The sequence below is a fragment of the Pleurodeles waltl genome, chromosome 2_2, assembly GCF_031143425.1.
Source record: "Pleurodeles waltl isolate 20211129_DDA chromosome 2_2, aPleWal1.hap1.20221129, whole genome shotgun sequence".
Lineage (NCBI taxonomy): Eukaryota > Metazoa > Chordata > Amphibia > Caudata > Salamandridae > Pleurodeles > Pleurodeles waltl.
Genome location: NC_090439.1, coordinates 28,129,763 through 28,145,573, shown reverse-complemented (window position 1 = coordinate 28,145,573; position 15,811 = coordinate 28,129,763). Strand labels below are relative to the sequence as shown.

Genomic DNA, 15,811 nt, shown 5'->3' with positions numbered 1-15,811 from the left:
GTGTGTGGATATTGTGTGGGTGATGGTGTAGTGTGCCTCTGTGTGATGGTATTCTGTGATCGCTGATGTGTCTCTCAGTGTTTCTTTCTGAATTTTTGGTCGTAGGGGTTTGTGGGTGATGTGGGTGTGTGTTTTATATTGTATTGTGTGTGTGGGAGTGGTGTGTGTATGTGTATCAGGTGTGTGGAATTCAAATCGGCCAATGTGGCTGAGTTTTGTTCGTTTGTGTGTATTCTGACCGCGGATTCGTGGGTCGTAATGGCATGGGCGTATTTCTGTTGGCGTGACGGTGGAGGTTTGGTCACCTCCACTTTTCCGCCGACCGCTGGTCTGGCGGTCTGTTGTGGCTGTCGGATTTTCGGAGGTTTGGCTGCTGCGGGTCAGAATGACCGTGGCGGGTTACCGCGACCGCGGCGGAATTATGGAGGATTTCTGACCGGCGGTAGGCGCCTTTTACCGCCGAGGTCAGAATGACCACCATTGTCAATTACAGCGCCAATAGCTCTAACTCACCCAAATGCGAGACTTATTGCATTGCAAATGCTTGTTATCCTTTGGATAAACCACATCCTAAGCGTCCGCAGGAGATAATAGGCAAACCATATGGTGATGAACTTTATGGTTGGTACAATCTAAATACAACAACAATACGGTATCTCTGGACATTGTGTTATAACATTATTCCTCACAAAATGCATCTGCAGCTCGCTCCATGTTGTAGACAGCAACACACTAGCCATATTGAAGCAATGCAATCATTTGAACAGCAGCGTGGGAAGGACGAGAACCGGAAAGTTCAATGCTTGGACTGTGCTGAATTTACTTTTCCGATAACAAGTAGGACAATAACAAGTAGGACAATCCTAGAGGTATGTGTTTTACTACACTGCAATTACACAATCAACACAATCGCTATTTGCACTTCTGCGATCTTCATTGTGATATCTGTGGCAGATACCCATATTGTGGTGGACATAACAGTGAAGAATGGTGTTTTAGCATTCGTGAAATTCAAGCTGATTATCCATAACCGTTGGTAATGTTGCATTTTTTTTAATGTTTCACAGTCTTCTGTATTGTTATATACTGCACTGTTTCTTAACTTCTTTTTTTGTAGAGCCCCTTTTGGCGGAAATGGTTTAAAATACACGAGACAATTTGTCAAGTAATTTCAATAAATAAAATGGTGGCTCCTTAAAGATATTTTGGGGCGAGAGAGTGGCGAAGCTGATTTAATGATATGTTTGACAGTACTTTACAAATTAGGAAAAAATTAGCATTATTAAAAGATCTGGATTCTGGTATTTTAAAATGTCGTAGTAAGTACTGCCAATGACTCCAAAATGTGCAGTGATGACATGAGTGATGTTTCTTTCTGCATGATCTATCTCTGGTTTAAAGTTAGTAGTGAATAGACACTTTTGATGTTTCCTACATGTAAAATAATTAGAATGGTGCAGACAGGACTTATTCTGTAACATTTCCACCTGATATGACGGGGGCAGACATGATCCAAAAACACTTGACATTAACTCCTGTACACCTCAAATCTGTTGCTAAGTTGAGCTCAACAGCACATTGCTATAAACTAGTAAACCCAGGACCCGTCGAGTCCACAGACCTCAGAAGAACTGTGCTAAACCATCCTCGCAGTTTGCTCAAGAAATGTATGTAGGCATGTGTGTTAGAGCATCATGGTATAGGGTTGTGTGTCCATTTCTTGTTGGTTATGGGAATGTATGCTCTTGGCATATAAATATAGCTCTGTGGCTGTGAGATGGGGTTTTTATGATCACAAACTGGTGCTTCTATACAAATATAATGGTGCTTCTTCGGTCACATATGAATTGCAATAATAGTTGTATGATTGTGGTTATGGTTGTGTTGTCCTGTGACGTTTGATGAATGCGCATATGAAGGACGGTGGGTTTGCTGCAAGAATAAACGATGGTGGGAAACTGGGGTATGATTTGTTTAATAGTGCTCTATACTGTGCAGTGTGTTTTTCTTTACTTTGACTAGTGTGTAACCAAATATGGTTGACTTACTACAGAGGGGCTGGAGACGAGGTAAAGGTATCACATCAATTTGGCAAAGTCTCAACTTCTTTAATGGTGCAGCCAGTATAAGCATCATAATGAACCTTAATACCCTTTCTCTGTTCGAGTTTGGAATTTAGTTAAAAACAAAGTATGTGCGTGTCTGTGTGTCTCTTTCATTTAGTGAGGTGACCCTGAACAAAGGTAATATACATTCCTCTCTCTTATTAACCAAGGTCTGATCATACCGGCCCACGTGTTTTCCTCTGTAAAGAGATGAAGTGATTGGCCTTCAGAATCTGATCTGTGGAGCTGCAAGCAGACATTTCTCAAGTTTGTTAAGCTGAGACAAAGTAATAACTTTTAATTTGATGTTCACGCTTTATCGATAACATATTTATTATTAACAGCCTTTAATACAGCAAAAGTCGGTCGTGGTAATAAATACTATAGCAACAGGTGTTCACCAAGATAGCAACGGAGGGCGAAGTCAAGAGATAAGATCCCGACATGCATTTCGCGAACCAGGAAACTGAGCTTAAATTTTGTGATGCCTTGGGGCACTTAGTCCGCGCTTCAGTTGCTTGCGGAGGACGTAGCTTCAATACGGCTTGATTGTGTTCTTTTGTTTTGTGGATGTGCGGGTTGTGTTTGTGCCCTCATGGCTCGTCACGACAAATTGCTCCTAACATCTATACTTCTCTCAGCTGTTTCCTTTGCTTTCACTGTGCTCTTCAGCGCCTTGGCAGCCGCTCAACCGATACAAGGTAAGCGGAGTTTATTCTAATATTATGTGTCAGAGTAGTTCAATGTTGATCCAGCTCAGTGCAGTGGTGTTTGATGGGAGAGGTATCCTGTAGAAAGGTGAGTGGGCTGCAGCAGAAGCAAGTAAATATCAACAGGAAGAACAGAGGTCTTGTAGCAAGATCCTCACCGTCATCATCATAACCTACAGGCAGGGACAGTAGAAATATATGCGGTTCTTAGGCTGTGTCGTTTTCTGAATAATTATGGATTTGCTACATTTGCCACGTAATCCATAATCTGCTGCATATTCTGCCGTTTTTAACAAATACAAAAATAAATGTAGTTCAGTTGGATCAAAAGTTAATAAAAAATGTTTTGATGCATGTTCTGTGCAGTGGAAGGCTCTTCGCAGTTGTTTATTGCTGTGTGTGATTGTTAAACTGGTACTAACGGGTGAAATCTTTGTCCAAACAGTGAACCATAGGTAACAATGACAATAATGAAGCAATACTACCAGACAGTATTCCACAATAAACCGCATAATTTGACTATTCTTGCTTCACAATTTAGTCACCCCTGCTGTATAATTTCAGTGGCCCTGCATACAGGTCTATAGTCTAAGACTGGCTACATTGCCAGTATCAATAAAGGGGTATGCATGTGGAAAGCAGTGACAAGCTCAAGTCGTGTTTTTTGTGACTTGTACTTAGACAGATTAAAAAAAACTGACTTTGGGCCTGATTTAGAATTAGTTGGGGACATGAAATCCTTTGATTCATGTGGAAAATGCTAAATTTGTCGCTGAATCTGCCAACTCTACTTCCTCCACCATATCCACCATAGGAATTAGTATGATGAAGGAAATTCTCCCAGTGGAGTGTTCTCTAGATGTAGCAGTTAATCCACACATTGGAGGATTTTCTGTTAACACCCTGCTCTAAATAAGACCTTGCATCATGGGCTGATTCAATGAAGCCTTGGAAAGATTAAGGCCAGATGTACCAAAGGATTTTACCCATTCTGTGTCTATGGGAAAAAGCTTTCGTACATAGGGCCCTAAGTTCTTTGTGTAGAATATGGTGATATCTGATGGTGTATTGCTGAAACTTTATTTGAACCTCAGGAGATGTCACTCCGAACCCAGCATGTGACGCTCTAACCAGACCTCTCTTCTCTAGGACACAGCATGGTGTCTTCAAGAAGTTTGGAATACAGACAAAATCCTATTTTGATGGTCACTATTCTATTTTGCATACTGTGTCCGCTTCATTGTACACATGCATTCTATGGACTCATAAACCTTAATTCAATGTTCTTGATATTCATTGAGAGGCTGCAGAAGTACTCCTAGTACCAGCTGTTGTGTGTGTTATGGGCATTAATGCCCATATTTATACTTTTTTAGTGCTGCATTTGCGCCGCTTTTTGACGCAAAAGCGGCGCAAACTTTCAAAACACAATTGTATTTTGTAAGTTTGTGCCGATTTTGCATAAAAAAATGATGCAAATGCGGCGCTAAAAAAGTATAAATATGGGCCTAAATTTCTATTCAGATGCCCTGCTTCAATAGCGCTGGCATGGACTAGATCAGTTTATTAAATCATGCTCAGGCGCAATGCTCTAGGAAGATATAAAATGGAAAGCACATTTTCAAGGCCCTCTATAGGAAATGCAGGAAAATCCTGCTAAAACTCCTCAGGGTAAATTTTGAAATGATGTGGTTATAATACATCATAAAATTACTGAACTCTGCAGTATTGGTAATTTTGGGTGCGGAGATATTGCTGTGGAATTCTCACATAACACAGACTGAGGGCCTAAGAAGTAGAGAAATTGCAGTTTGTTTACATTACGATTGCAAATTTGGAGCTTTGGACGTGTTTTGAAGCTGGCAGTCACCCAGTTTTCTTTCTCTCCAGCGTTTCCTGGAGGCATTCCCTACATTCCATGTGCCCATTCTACTAATCACATTTTGTTCTGTGGCTTACATTTTTGTTCTTAGCATAGAAAACTCTAAGTCAGTAGAATCAGTCTGGCATTAAGTATCACAACACCTATTTGATTTTTGTGATCTTGGAAGGATTTGGATTTCCAACAAAATGGCCAGTTTTAAGCAGAACATAGGCCCTCATTCTGAACACTTCATGCTGGCAGTCAAACCACTGACCGGCAGCGTCCCCGGATCCCTGCCGGCCGTATAATGAACATTCCTGTGGGCCAGCGGGTGGAAACATTGTTTCTGCCCTCCGGCCCACAGGAATGCCTGGCCGGGACATTGACGGCAACTCCACATGGAGCTGCCGTCAATGGCCCTGTGCGGCGGGTGCAGCTGCACCTCTCGCGCAGATCACTGCCCAAAAATTGGGCAGTGACCTGCGCGATGGAGCACTGCACATGGGCCCCTGCACTGCCCATGCCAAGCGCATGGGCATTGCAGGGGCCCTCAGCGGTGCCCCGTTGCCCTGTTGGATAATGATTCCGACCTGACGGAGGCAGCCTGGTAGTGAGTGAGGGCCGCTGATGGCGGCCCTCATGGTGTTCATTATGTGGCGGTGTGGCCCGCCATGCTGGCTGGCGGGTTTTCCCGCCACCACCAGCATGGCGGACCACACCACCATGTTCATAATGACCACCATAATGTGACTTTTCACACTAAAAAGGTTAAAGGAAACTTTGAGGCAGCACAATGGGAGGGTGGGTTCTGTCATCTGTGTAATGCCACCTGAAGCCTTTGTAGTAAATCCTCACAGCAATCGGATTACTTAATTTCATCTGTATTTGTACAGGATATATATACAGAGCTGTAACTGCCTTTATGCACCTCTAGAAAAATGAATAATAACATTCACTTCCACCCTTCTCATACCCTAAAGCATTAAATTTCAGATTCCACATTGCTACTACATTCCATTACATGCTAGTCACTACACATCCCCTTTTCTACCATTAAAAAAAACAATATAATCCATATAAACATTAATACTAACAATACACACTATTACAGTTACTTCAAGAACCCCCACTTCCTCCCATCGTGACAACTAAGAAAGAAACAAAACCAAAATTACCAGAAAAGCATTAACCCATCAATCACACAATAGTTTTCCAGCCTTTTCGTTTTTTTCAACATTCATCCAAATTTGCTCCTTTTTTCACCCATCGGTTTTACATTGTCATTCTTCTTATTACTGCTTGCATCACAACTATCACCCAAATTATCAGACTCTTCTTCCACATTTTGTGACACAACTTTTTCTACACCTGTTCTATAGTTCTCTTCATTTTCCTGATCCAAATTAATCCACCAATATTTGTCATATTTGAATCTTTGTATATAATTTATTTGTACATTATCCTCCATACTATCAATATTTTCACATACCCTCCTAGCCAATGCAATACGACTCATGTGACATCTATTCCCATCTTCCAGCTCTACTGTATTTTTCCTGACTGCTTTAATCCTTTTAGCTTCACTGAATCTGCTCTCACCCTTAGCCACTTTCCTGATAGATTTTACTCTCACCCATTGTCCATCCTTTAGATGCACCTCTTTAACACTATGGGGGTCATTCTGACTTTGGCGGGCGGCGGAGGCCGCCCACCAAATTCCCTCCGGCAGAATACCGCTGCACGGTCAAAAGACCGCCGCGGTAATTCTGAGTTTCCCGCTGGGCTGGTGGGCGACCGCCAGAAGGCTGCCCGCCAGCCCAGCGGGAAACCCCCTTCCATGAGGATGCCGGCTCCGAATGGAGCCGGCGGAGTGGAAGGGGTGTGACGGGTGCAGTTGCACCCGTCGCGATTTTCAGTGTCTGCGTGGCAGACACTGAAAATCTTGGTGGGGCCCCCAGGGGCCCCACGACACCCGTTACCGCCAGCCAGGTTCTGGAGGTCAAAACCGCCAGAACAAGGCTGGCGGTAAGGGGGTCGGAATCCCCATGGCGGCGCTGCTTACAGCGCCGCCATGGAGGATTCCCTTGGGCAGCGGGAAACCGGCGGTACACCGCCGGTTTCCCGTATCTGACCGCGGCTGTACCGCCGCGGTCAGAATGCCATGGGAGCACTGCCAGCCTGTTAGCGGTGCTCCCGCGGTCGTTGGCCCTGGCGGTCCATGACCGCCAGGGTCAGAATGACCCCCTAAGTGCTTTACACATCTGTTTCCTAAATTAAGCCTAACTGCTTGTGGTCCAAGCTACCTGTGGTTGAGCAAGGATTAATTTATTGAGACCTTGACTGCATCTATTAAAGGATTGTGGCCGGTTACTAGGTGTAAGTACCTCCCTACACTTAGGGGGTCATTCTGACTTTGGTGGGCGGCGGAGGCCGCCCGCCAAAGTCCCGCCGGCAGAATACCGCTGCGCGGTCAAAAGACCGCCGCGGTAATTCTGAGTTTCCCGCTGGGCTGGTGGGCGACCGCCAGAAGGCTGCCCGCCAGCCCAGCGGGAAACCCCCTTCCATGAGGATGCCGGCTCCGAATGGAGCCGGCGGAGTGGAAGGGGTGCGACAGGTGCAGTTGCACCCGTCGCGATTTTCAGTGTCTGCATGGCAGACACTGAAAATCTTGGTGGGGCCCTGTTAGGGGGCCCCTGCAGTGCCCATGCCATTGGCATGGGCACTGCAGGGGCCCCCAGGGGCCCCACAACACCCGTTACCGCCAGCCAGGTTCTGGCTGTCAAAACCGCCAGAACAAGGCTGGCGGTAAGGGGGTCGGAATCCCCATGGCGGCGCTGCTTACAGCGCCGCCATGGAGGATTCCCTTGGGCAGCGGGAAACCGGCGGTACACCGCCGGTTTCCCGTATCTGACCGCGGCTGTACCGCCGCGGTCAGAATGCCATGGGAGCACCGCCAGCCTGTTGGCGGTGCTCCCGCGGTCGTTGGCCCTGGCGGTCCATGACCGCCAGGGTCAGAATGACCCCCTAAGTGCTTTACACATCTGTTTCCTAAGTTAAGCCTAACTGCTTGTGGTCCAAGCTACCTGTGGTTGAGCAAGGATTAATTTATTGAGACCTTGACTGCATCTATTAAAGGATTGTGGCCGGTTACTAGGTGTAAGTACCTACCTACACTTAGGGGGTCATTCTGACTTTGGTGGGCGGCGGAGGCCGCCCGCCAAAGTCCCGCCGGCAGAATACCGCTGCGCGGTCAAAAGACTGCCGCGGTAATTCTGAGTTTCCCGCTGGGCTGGCGGGCGACCGCCAGAAGGCCGCCCGCCAGCCCAGCGGGAAACCCCCTTCCATGAGGATGCCGGCTCCGAATGGAGCCGGCGGAGTGGAAGGGGTGCGACAGGTGCAGTTGCACCCGTCGCGATTTTCAGTGTCTGCATGGCAGACACTGAAAATCTTGGTGGGGCCCTGTTAGGGGGCCCCTGCAGTGCCCATGCCATTGGCATGGGCACTGCAGGGGCCCCCAGGGGCCCCACGACACCCGTTACCGCCAGCCAGGTTCTGGCTGTCAAAACCGCCAGAACAAGGCTGGCGGTAAGGGGGTCGGAATCCCCATGGCGGCGCTGCTTACAGCGCCGCCATGGAGGATTCCCTTGGGCAGCGGGAAACCGGCGGTACACCGCCGGTTTCCCGTATCTGACCGCGGCTGTACCGCCGCGGTCAGAATGCCATGGGAGCACCGCCAGCCTGTTGGCGGTGCTCCCGCGGTCGTTGGCCCTGGCGGTCCATGACCGCCAGGGTCAGAATGACCCCCTAAGTGCTTTACACATCTGTTTCCTAAGTTAAGCCTAACTGCTTGTGGTCCAAGCTACCTGTGGTTGAGCAAGGATTAATTTATTGAGACCTTGACTGCATCTATTAAAGGATTGTGGCCGGTTACTAGGTGTAAGTACCTACCTACACTTAGGGGGTCATTCTGACTTTGGTGGGCGGCGGAGGCCGCCCGCCAAAGTCCCGCCGGCAGAATACCGCTGCGCGGTCAAAAGACTGCCGCGGTAATTCTGAGTTTCCCGCTGGGCTGGCGGGCGACCGCCAGAAGGCCGCCCGCCAGCCCAGCGGGAAACCCCCTTCCATGAGGATGCCGGCTCCGAATGGAGCCGGCGGAGTGGAAGGGGTGCGACGGGTGCAGTTGCACCCGTCGCGATTTTCAGTGTCTGCATGGCAGACACTGAAAATCTTGGTGGGGCCCTGTTAGGGGGCCCCACGACACCCGTTACCGCCAGCCAGGTTCTGGCGGTCAAAACCGCCAGAACAAGGCTGGCGGTAAGGGGGTCGGAATCCCGCCATGGAGGATTCCCTTGGGCAGCGGGAAACCGGCGGTACACCGCTGGTTTCCCGTATCTGACCGCGGCTGTACCGCCCCGGTCAGAATGCCATGGGAGCACCGCCAGTCTGTTGGCGGTGCTCCCGCGGTCGTTGGCCCTGGCGGTCCATGACCGCCAGGGTCAGAATGACCCCCTATGTCTGCTGTCATAATAGACCTTATTCTTTTCCTGAGACTTCAAAATATTTTTCCTTACAGCCTCTTTGTTCTAAATCCATTGCTTGCTCCTGCACATCCATCCTGGATTTAATTTGGAAAAAGGTACCCGATCCCTCCTTAAACCAAAAGGACTCTTCCTAACAGACTCATGAGGTGTTGAACTATATGACCACAGCATTTTCTTCAGTTCATATTCCCAATTCTTATTTCCTTTGTTAGCTATTTGTACAATACCTTTAATAACTCTATTTACTCTTTCCATTACAGCATTATCTCTAGAATGATACAAGGCTGTTGAATGTTTGCTCTATACAAGCCAACTTCACAAAATTTCTCATCTCTTCTGACTTAAACTGTACACCATTGTCTGTTAATATCGTAGCTGGAAACCCTCTCTTATGAATACGTCCTCCAAGAACTCAATAACAACATTAGTGTTGATCCTTAGAACTACTTCCATTTCTATCCATCTAGAAAACATATCCACAAGAACTATTATGTACTTGCATGTACGATCCTTCCATGTAACGGGATCCATTATATCCAAAGCAACTTCCTTCGACTGTACATCTGGACACCCTAATGACGACACAGGTGGATGTAATGTTTTCTAAGTCTTGTCACTTGTCTCACAATCCACACAGCTATGTACAAATCTTTCAACAGCTAAATCAACTTTAGGCCACCAATACAATTCCTTTATACTTTTCTTTGTACGAGTTATTCCTGAATGTCCTTCAAGACCAATAGCTATCAAACCTTGCCTAACACCACAAGGAGGAATAACTTTCCCACTCCTACATACAAAAGTTTCCTTAACACCCAGTTCTTCTCTTACTTCCCAATATGCCTTCAATTCCTCTTCTATTTTTGCTTTTCCACATTCTTCCCATGCATTCACAATCTTGTTTATTACTTCTTTCAATACTACATCTTTCTCATACTCTTCCATCCATACATCTTTTTGTATACTTGTTCCAGCTACACACCACTCATTCCAGGGATCCTGTTCTAGATCTTTCAAAGGTAATGACATTCTGCTAAGAAAATCTGCAGTCACAATGTTTTTCCTGGTACATATTGTATTTCATAAAGGAAATCTTGCAGTCTCACCGACATCCTTGAAATTCTTGCAGATTCTGTAGAGAGACCCTCCGTCGTCAAAAGTTTAGTAAGTGGTTTATGATCAGATCCTACAATACATTTCCTGCCCCAAACAAACTTGCAAAAATGTTCCAGCGCCCACACAACTGCTAATGCCTCTCTTTCTATAACAGAATACTTCTCCTCGCTTGGTGATAGTAACCGAGAAGCAAATGCTACAACGCACTTCTTTCCATTTTTGTTCCTTTCTGTTAAAACTCCACCCTGTCCCTTACTGCTCGCATCAGTGGTGATGATTGCTTGTGCCTCCGGGTTAAAACTCTGCAAACGTGGAGCCTTTACAATTGCCTCTTCTACACCTCCAAAAGGTTTTTGACAATTATCCCTCCATACAAATTTTGCTTTGTTCTTCAATAATAACCTTATTTCATATGTTTTGTGAGAAAAAGTTTCTACAAACTTCGGGTAAAATTCTGCTAAACCTAAAAAGGATCTTAAATCATCGTTCAGTCTAGGAGAGGGTGTATTTCCAATGGCTTCAATTAATTTCTTTTTAGGTTGAATTCCTCCTTGGTTAATTTCATGACCTAAATACGTAACACTCCTCTCAGCAAACTTAAACTTACTACTTTCTGCTTTTAAACCTTTTTCTTCCAAAATGGATAAACCTTTCCTTAAAATGTCATCATATTGTTTTCTGTGTTTTCCCATTACTAAGATGTCATCCTGAAAGAAAGTTACTACAGGTATATGCCCAAATAGTTGTGCCATCAGTCTCTGAAATACTGCTGCCGCTGATGCTAAACCAAACGGCATGCGCTTGAATTGGAAACATCCAAATGGTGTATAAAAAGTTGTAAGATGTCTACTGCTACGCTCTAGAACTACTTGGTGGTAAGCAGTAGACAAGTCCAATGCGGAGAACCACTTAGCTTGCCTGGTTAACGATAACATCACATTGATCCTAGGTAACGGAAATTGATCCACAATTATGTTATTGTTTAACCACCTAAAATCCACACTTAAGCGAACCTTTCCATTTGATTTCTGAGCTACCACTATAGGTGAAACCCATTCCAATGCTTCCACAGGTTCAATTATATCAAGTTTAAGCAACTTCTCTAATTCTTTTTTTTACTTCCTCTCTTACTATTAAAGGAATATTCCTAGCCTTGTGAATTTTTGGTGTGGCTCCTTCCTTTAGCCAAATGTTATGAGTGAAACCTTTGAGTCTCAAAATACCGTCTTCAAAAACTCTAGGAAACTCTTGGAAAACCCACGCTTTAGTATCTTCTTCCTTACATGCAACTAAGACTTGCTCTGTGCTATTGGGGTCCAAAATTATATTCAACAACTTTTGATCCTTCCAACTTTGGCCACATACAGTTTACCTACTGCCTCCCTGTCCCTAAATTTAAAAACTAGTTCTCTCAACCCTACTATATCTATTCTATCCCCAGTATAACATTCTGGGGAAATATCTGGGGATTCTAGATGCTCTCCTAACTTGTTAATGAACAAAATATGCCATATGTTCTCTGATATAATGGTGAATGGAGAACCTGAATCAGCAGCAACTTGTAAAGATACTCCTCCAAATGATACCCAACACAATGGCTTCGTACCTTTCCTTCAGCTATATTCAACACTACTTTACTACTACTTTTGTATTTGACCCTTTCATCAGCTTCTTCACTCTCTCCTGATGACTCATCTTCATCACTTTCTTTCACACATGCAACCTTCTTGTCACCACTCTTCTTGAACTTTAGTTTACAAACTCTGGCAAAATGTCCAACTATGCCACACTCAATACACTTTGCATTTTTCATTGGGCACTTTTCATATCTCGCCGAATGAAACGTATTACCACATCGATAACAACTTCCATTTAAGGTATTAAAACTTTTAACTTGACTTATGTTGTCTCCCTCTTTTTCCCTTTTTTAACATCAACATCACGTCCTTCAGTAGGCTTATATTCCACATCAATAACAACTTCCATTAAAGGTATTAAAACTTTTAACTTGACTTATGTTGTCTCCCTTTTTTTACCCCCTTTTAACATCAACATCACGTCCTCCGGTAGGCTTATATTTTTGTCTTCCTGCTGAAACCTTATTTACCATTTCTACATTAACTTTTTCTTGTGCTAAAGTGGCTTTAGCGCAACAATTTGATAATTCTGCTTTTTTTAACCATTGCAATAATGACATTGAGATTTGCTTCCCCTTCTGCCCATAACCTTTCTTGTATAACTTTGTTTTTAGTGTACATAACTATCTGGTCTTGTAACAATTTATCATGCAAATTTCCAAATCTACATGATCTCGCTAACTTCTTTAAGGAGGAAACATAGTCATCAGTATTCTCGTGCTTTTCCTGCTTTCTTTGAAAAAACGCATGATGTGTAACCGCAATGCATACAGCTAGTGAAAAATGGCCATCAAGATCCTGCATAGCTTTTGTGAAAACATCACCATCTCCACTTCCTCTATCTTCTTTTTGTAGTTGATTGTAAATATGTAAGCCTTCTGGTCCTAAGCAATAAATGAGAATCTTTTTTTTTCTTTCTGGTGAGAGTGGACCATTGCAATCCTCCAGGTTATCCAAATAGTTTAGGAAATATTCCTTCCACTTACTCCGCTGCAGCACGGGCTCTCCTGTAATTGCCCAAAATTACTTTGGTGAATTCAAATGTAGTTGTGCCAAGCCACCACTAGGTGGGTCTCCACTAGTTGACATGTTCTTACAGTATGAAAAAAAAATATATATATATATATATTTTGTAAATAATGGGTCACTGAATATATTCCTATACTCACTTGAGGTGCTCACCATCCAACAAAAATAATAGAAATAACTTGTTTATTTACAGTAAAAATAAACACCCATATTGTAAAGGCAGTACTTACTTCCACATATGATCGTGAATGCTTCAAGATCTCCACCGCAAAACACAAGCCTGGTAAAAAAAACAAAAAACTTTTAGTTGATGGTGGGGCTTGTTTGAAACGTGCTGAGCATCTACACACGCTTAAAATGTGCTGTGCGCCTACAACGCCTACATCCAAAGAAATGCGCTCCACGGCAAACCAGCAACAGCAGCCATTACAGAAACATTGCAGCACGCAAGGAAAGCTGCAATGACAGCGAGCGTGCTCTGACCATTTAAAAGATGCAGACCAAGTAAGTCCTCTGGTTTTTAGACTTCAGTTTAGGTATTCAGTATTCGATGTCAGGATTAACAGCCAAGACAGTATGCAAAATAGAAAATAAAACTCACTATCTGGTCCACAAAATTCTTCAAGATCCTGTTTTTTTTGTGAAAAATAAATGAAATTCACCACATGCTGCTCACGAAGTTCATAGTCCTTGCTCGTCGCCAAAACAGTGTAGTAAATCCTCACAGCGATCAGATTACTTAATTCCTTGATTATTTGTACAGGCTATATATACGGAGATGTAACTGCCTTATTGCACCTCTAGAAGAATGAATAATACCATTCTCCTCCACCCTTCTCGTCCCCCACATCACTACATTCTAGATTCCACATTGCTACTACATTCCATTAGATGCCAGTCACTACAGCGTTCTTTCATGGGATCTTCAGGGCCTGCCCTCCTTGCCAGGTATGATACCACCTGTTTATTGGGCTAGGCCCGACTCCACTAGCCTGAAATAGTTTGTTAAAGCATGAGAAGGAAGGAAGAGTCAGAAATACAGTGGTGGCTCTGAACTGTATACTATTGAATCCAGTGTTTTTCAGCATGTTTTTCTTTCACAGCGTGAGTTTCGGTTGGTCATTTCAGTTCCTTGTAAAAGTTAAAAACTACCCTCAAATTAAATGGTGCTTTTTTGCAGAGTTTAGTGAACTAAGCATTGTTTGCTTTTTTTACAGAGATCTGACAGCTACTGTGAAGTCTTTTACCTTTTACCTTGTTCATCTCAGTGTTAACGCGTCCCTCTATGTCAATTTATACACATCAGGACTCGTTTTAGGCCAATGAATCTTTGGGCCCAGTGGTGAGACACCGTAGGACGAGATAACTGATCAAAATATCAATCAATAGGTCAATAACATTGTCAACGTTTAACATCAAAATATCTCTCACTTTAGACATTAACGAACATTCGGCGCAACCATGACCTTTCAGTCATGAATAACCACACCTTAATGGAGTTAATAAGTTTTATTCGCTATTGATTACAATCTAGTAGCAAAGACATTAATCTCAAAGTCAATAAACATATAAGCATGATTACAAGATGGCAACCACAATAAGCTTTCGATAATGCAAAGATCAGTAGCACGAACAATCAGATAGATATAAGCGGATTATAACACATCGAACTTTCTAAGATACTAGTTCAGCATAGCACCACGTCAGTCACGTCAGTTTATCAGTCAGAATGAATACCTCGTCTAACCTCTAATTAGCATTAGCATGTTGGGCGTCATGCAAAACTATTTTGAACACCAATTTGGAAAACTTTTAGCTAAGGTCTCTATCAAAACATACAGCAGTTGGTACCTAGAAAGAAAGGCAAAATGAATTCTCATTAGCAATTTTATAATTACCCTCCTCTGATTAAGTCAGCATTCAGGATCAGTCTTCGTCTTCAGGACATCAGTCAGATCGCCGTCAATCTATCTAAGTTAGAGGCAAGAGACACTCTCTTCATAAGGAGAAAAGTGTAAGGGGCAGTAATATGGGCAAGGATGGTTTGTCTAAGTCTCAAGTCACAGAATAGTGTGACAGAGTTTCGGGATGTAATCAATATCATTCCCTACCTAATGCACCGTTATTTCCTGTTTCATGGGTTTTTATCCCTTTCTAGTAATTCATTCCCCCAAAATTCTATTGGTTAGTCAATACACCCCATCATTGTTAACCTATCAAATTATACATTAAGTAATCTCTCGATAATATATTGTCTTCTGATTGGTCTTCATAATCAGTCTTCCGTGGGTGGCATATCCGGGGTTACTTCATCAGCTTGGCACACGTCTCAGGTTAAAAGTTCTCGTTCCCTCGTCTCATTGTCCTTGGAAGTATCTACAAATGTTTCGAAGCACAATCATTTTATACTAAAAGATGCTAGCATGCGGATGGGAAAATGTCCCGATGTTTCGAACTAATACAGAGAGAACAATAGCTGGGTCATGGTCGTTTGCAAGTTCTGCACACTGAAGAGACAGGAAAAATACAATTTTAATATGAGAGCTACACAGCTTCTGCTTGGCTCATGCTAACTTAAGATATACGAGTTTTAATGAATGCAGTTTTATACGTTTTAATGTGCTCAGTTAGGCAAACTATAAACGATTATTCCTTACAGTTGACATTAGTTTATACATATGAACGATTCTCCATTTTATGAATACGCTTTTAATGATTGTTTTATTAATACAGCATTGTTAGACATAAGCATTTCACGTCTATAATATGTAATATCAAAATACGCTCTCTCAGTCCCTCCTCTGATGAC

General features: G+C 43.7%; 1 protein-coding gene across 1 annotated transcript in view; it reads left to right on the top strand.

Annotated features, from left to right (window-relative positions):
- Positions 1–2,639: 2,639 nt before the first annotated feature.
- Positions 2,640–15,811, top strand: part of LOC138279905 (uncharacterized) — a 294,609-nt gene continuing 281,437 nt past the window's right edge. The window contains exon 1 of the mRNA XM_069219439.1: positions 2,640–2,806. Coding sequence (XP_069075540.1) covers positions 2,701–2,806 — 106 coding nt within the window. The 5' untranslated portion in view covers positions 2,640–2,700. The remainder of the gene's footprint in view (positions 2,807–15,811) is intronic.